The following is a 4,312-nucleotide window of genomic DNA, read 5'->3' on the forward strand; positions in this document are numbered from 1 at the left end:
GCGCGTAAATCTTTACGCGTAAAAGCTTTACGCACGGGCTGCTGCCGTGTGTGTGTGTGTGTGTGTGTGTGTGTGTGCGTGCGTGTGTGTGTGTGTGTCAACAACCAAGACTCACCCAAACATAAACAGAAGAGTCTCATGTGCACGAGACGGATTATTTCGGAGGCAGAGGTTAAAAAGCTGGAAGAAGCTGTTGCCTTTTTTTTTATTGTTGTTGTTGGATTTAAACTCGCGGCTCATAATTCACCTGTTAACACATTACAATATTAGAAATATTTGAATCCCAGCTGTGAGGAAAACCCGCCTTAAGAAAAGCACACATTTACGTTTTACTGTGAAAAATATCTAAAAATTAATTTCAAAATAAAATCTAAAATGAAAGTTTTGAACCTGTTGATGGAGTCAGTGACGTCACGGCGGCAGGAGTAAAAAAGACAAAAGGATTTGCGTTAGTTATGAATGTAACCTATTCTTTTATTTTTATTTTTTTTATGATTAAAACATTTTTTTCTCTTTTTTTTACTTTTATAAGCGACAAACACGGGAATAAGAATAAGACCACAATAGTATCACAACCATGAAAAATCGTTTTAGAGACGACAATTAAAGGACAATCATTCCAAGTAGTATTAGATAATGAGGCATTTTTTCTTCTGTCAAACAAACGGGTTTTTACATGTTTCTTCCTTTAAAAAAAAAAAAAAAAAAAAGGAAAACCCCAAATTCAAATTACAAAAAGACATTTCTCTCTCTCTTTTACTAATTATACAAAAAATAAAAGAAGAAGAAGAAGAAGAAGCGTGAACGTCCGTTTTTTTTTTTTTGTTTTTTTATCGGCGATCACGTTTTACAGTGAAAGAAAAGCACATCACAGCTGCACTGCGGAAAACATCCATCCACCAAACGAGACATTTACGCTCCAAACTCAGCTGGGAAATCTCATTTCTTTACTCGGAAATGAGGAGTTCACTTCACGCTGCTGCCAACGCAGTTTCACATCTGATTTCAAGAAAAAAAAAAAACGAGGCGGATTTAAGGCAGAAATCCCTCGAGCTGCAGCCACTAAACACCCGCTCAAATGTGTCAGATCGGCGCCAAACTGTTTCAATTTCCGCTAATTTCAGAAAATAAACAAAAATCTCGTTTAAATGGACATTTTCTGCAGTGAAGGCGGCATCAGTCACCCCTTCATTCACTCACTCACTCACTCACTCACTCATTCATTCACCCACTCCTTAATTCCTTCTACATCCGGCCTCTGTCATGTTTATGCAGCTCAGTACTGATTCTATACTTCCTAAAAAAAGAAAAGAAAAAAAAGAAACCGATTCTTTGGTCTATAAAAGTCACATGAACAGTTTTCAACAGGGATATGAATGAATGGAGAAAAACAGCCTCAGGACATTAACGGCGGGAGCCAGAGTCGCTTTGCTTTCTGCTTAAAAAACAAAAACACATTTTCACTGTATAGAAAATAAAAATTTAAAATAAAAAAAAATTAGTGTTTAAATTTCGTAAAATAAAATCATCCTCCGCCGCTTCTTTTCTGCCCCGCACGAGACCTGATAATACTGCAAACATGCGGGCGAGACCGGCTATTAGATATTATTATTATCATTATTATTATTATTATTTTTACCTTTTTTTAAATCTCAAAATTAGACAAAACTATTTTAAATACACATTCTATAAAAGTAATGCCTCCTCCAACAACAACAACAACAACAACAACAACAGAAAAATAAATCAGCGTACAGCTCCCATCATCCTCTCTGTTTTTATCTCAGCTCACATTGCATGTCGCTGACTGACAGAACTATACAGAGACAAAGCCCAGACACTTATAGTAACAGACATTATGTACACAGAAATCAAAACTGCAGAAGATGGAGCAGAAGAAGAAGAAGAAGAAGAAATAGAAGAAGAAGAGATAATAATAATAATATTAAAAAATACCTGGAAACTTCAGGGCTGCTTTCTGTGAGTGTTTCTCTGCTGCTCTTTTTTGTTTTGCAGTTTAAGTCTCTCCTCTTTTTTCTATAGTTGGTAGTTTATAATAATTTTGTAATTTTTTTTTACAATGTAAATGTTCAGTGTAAAATGTTCAACTTACAGTTCCAGTCATTTTAAGATTTTCACTCCTTCAGGGGGGAATGGGAGGATGGATGGATGAATGGGAGGATGGAGGATGGAGAGGTGAGGTAAGGGTGCAGGGGGTCAAGCTGGAGGGGTGAGGGTTTTTGGGGGTGTTAGTGTATAAGCGGGTTGGACGTCGACCCCTGGTTTTGATGCGTAAAATAGTCAGACAAACCCCCGGAAAGTCCCGAGGAGAAGGCCGGCAGAGAGCCGGACAGAGCCGGCCTCAGAGAGTCACAGGGCAGCGAGGAGGAGGACGGAGCCTGCGGGGAATTGGAGGCCGAAGCCCGGGCGGCCTGCAAGGAGCCGCCGCCGCCGCTCTGCGTGGTCATGGACGGGTGCGGGACGTGGGGGAAAAAGTAACTGGTCTGCCCGGCCAGCAGGTTGACCGAGCACGGGTTCAGGGAGTAAGTGGCCCCGGAGCAAGGCACGGAGAGGCCGCAGGGCACCGCCGAGGCCGCCAGGGCCGCCGCCGTCAGGTGGTGCGTGGCGTAGGGGAGATCCCCGCCGACCAGCCGGTCCATGCTGAGCCCGTTGGAGGACGGGAACGACGAGTGGTTGTTGCCCATGTTCTGGGTGAGCATGGTGCTGTAGGACATGGGGTGACCCGGGTAGCCCGAGGAGGTCCCGTTGTAGCCCAGGGCGCTGCCTGCCCGCGGGTGGTGCAGGGAGAGGAAGGGGGACATGGGCCAGTACAGGGAGCCGGCCCGGTCCATGAACGTCAGCCCGGAGGTGAGCCGGGCTCCGCGCTTGAAGGCCAGCTTGGCCCGGGACGTGGTGGACCGCCGCCGGAGCTTCCCGGTGGTGCCGCCGATGAAGACGTCGTCGCTGCTGGGGTCCAGCATCCAGTAGTTCCCCTTGCCCGGGTCGTCGTAGTGCCGCGGCACCTTGACGAAGCATTTGTTGAGGCTGAGGTTGTGGCGGATGGAGTTCTGCCAGCCCTGCTTGTTCTCCCGGTAGTACGGGAAGTTTTTCATGATGAATTCGTAGATGCCGTTGAGGGTGAGCCGCTTCTCCGGGCTCTGCCGGATGGCCATCATGATCAACGCGTTGTAACTAAAAGGAGGTTTTTCGTACTTGCCGCTTTTCTTCTCTCCGTCCTTCCCTCCGGCGCCGTCCCCGTCTTTCCCGTCCTTCTTCTCCTCCTGCTTCTCCTTCTCGTCCGGGCAGCTCTCCGGGCTCGTAGAGTCACTTTTAGAGTCCGCTTTCACGTCCTGCTGCGCGGCCGGGAGAGGAGCTTTCTGCTCGGCTTCGTCTGCGCCGCCGGGCCGGTGGTGGTGGTGGTTCTGGTGGTGGTGGTTCTGGTGGTGATGCTGGTTCTGGTGGTTGTTGTTGTCGCTTTGCACGGCCTCGGGCACCAAACTGTTTATACTGAACGACGATTTAGGAATCATTTTCACCTCTTTGCGCTCTCCCATATCCAACATCACCGGGCAATGAGGGGGGAAAATGGCAACGACCAAAAGCGACGAACACAGCTGGGTCTCAATCTGTCCTGTCTCTGCCTGCGAACCAGGACGGGAAGGAAGGAAGGGGGGATAGATAGGAAGAAGGAAAGTATAGCCCAACAAACTATTTCATGTTCGGTTTGGGGAGAAAAAAGGCAACACACACACACAACACACATGTACACACACATCGATAGGAGACAGATAGCTGCAATTAATTAGGGAGCCACAGCCACTAAAGCAACTAAAAAACATTGGTTGGACCTTTCCAGTCCTCAGCCAACCAGGGGAACATTAGTATTAAATATTAAGGCGTCCTCTGCGCTTTCAGCCAATCATGACGCACAGGGAAACACACACATCCACCAATGCCGTGCACGCTGCAAAAAATGCCCACCCCGAAGAGTCCTCCCGCGGCTTCTTGCTCATAAAAAATCTTTATTTGCTCAAAATAAAAGCCGAGACTCTCAGCTCGAGCTCGTGTTTTTATTCTCTCTGAGGTGAATCGTTTGTTTTGGGGAGTTTTGTTGAATTTTTGCATCTTTACGTGATAAAGCTCGTGACTCCGGCTCATATTTTCAGCCTCATTTCCGATCCAGACTCTTGATTTGTGCAATAAATGAATCTTAAAAAAAAGGGGGAAATAAATAATTTTCGGACCTAATTTCTTTATTTTTACTCACACATTTTTAAAGAAAATGAGACTTTCGCAGCGTCTAACGCCCAGA

The 4,312-nt window shown here is 45.9% G+C and overlaps 1 protein-coding gene across 1 annotated transcript; it reads right to left on the minus strand.

Annotated features, from left to right (window-relative positions):
• Window positions 1-453: 453 nt before the first annotated feature.
• foxg1a (forkhead box G1a) lies at window positions 454-3,840 on the minus strand. Its single transcript, XM_023424276.2, has one exon. The coding sequence runs from the start codon at window positions 3,561-3,563 to the stop codon at window positions 2,250-2,252; it is 1,314 nt and encodes a 437-aa protein (XP_023280044.1). The 5' UTR covers window positions 3,564-3,840; the 3' UTR covers window positions 454-2,249.
• Between the last annotated feature and the right edge of the window lie 472 nt (window positions 3,841-4,312).

This window comes from Seriola lalandi, unplaced genomic scaffold, assembly GCF_002814215.2.
Source record: "Seriola lalandi dorsalis isolate HSWRI2012SDOR001 ecotype SW California unplaced genomic scaffold, Sedor1 jcf7180002054734, whole genome shotgun sequence".
NCBI classification, from domain to species: Eukaryota; Metazoa; Chordata; class Actinopteri; order Carangiformes; family Carangidae; genus Seriola; species Seriola lalandi.

Excerpts from the sequence above, each read along its gene's own strand:
- foxg1a (XM_023424276.2), bottom strand. The coding sequence starts at position 3,563 with ATGTTGGATATGGGAGAGCGCAAAGAGGTGAAAATGATTCCTAAATCG.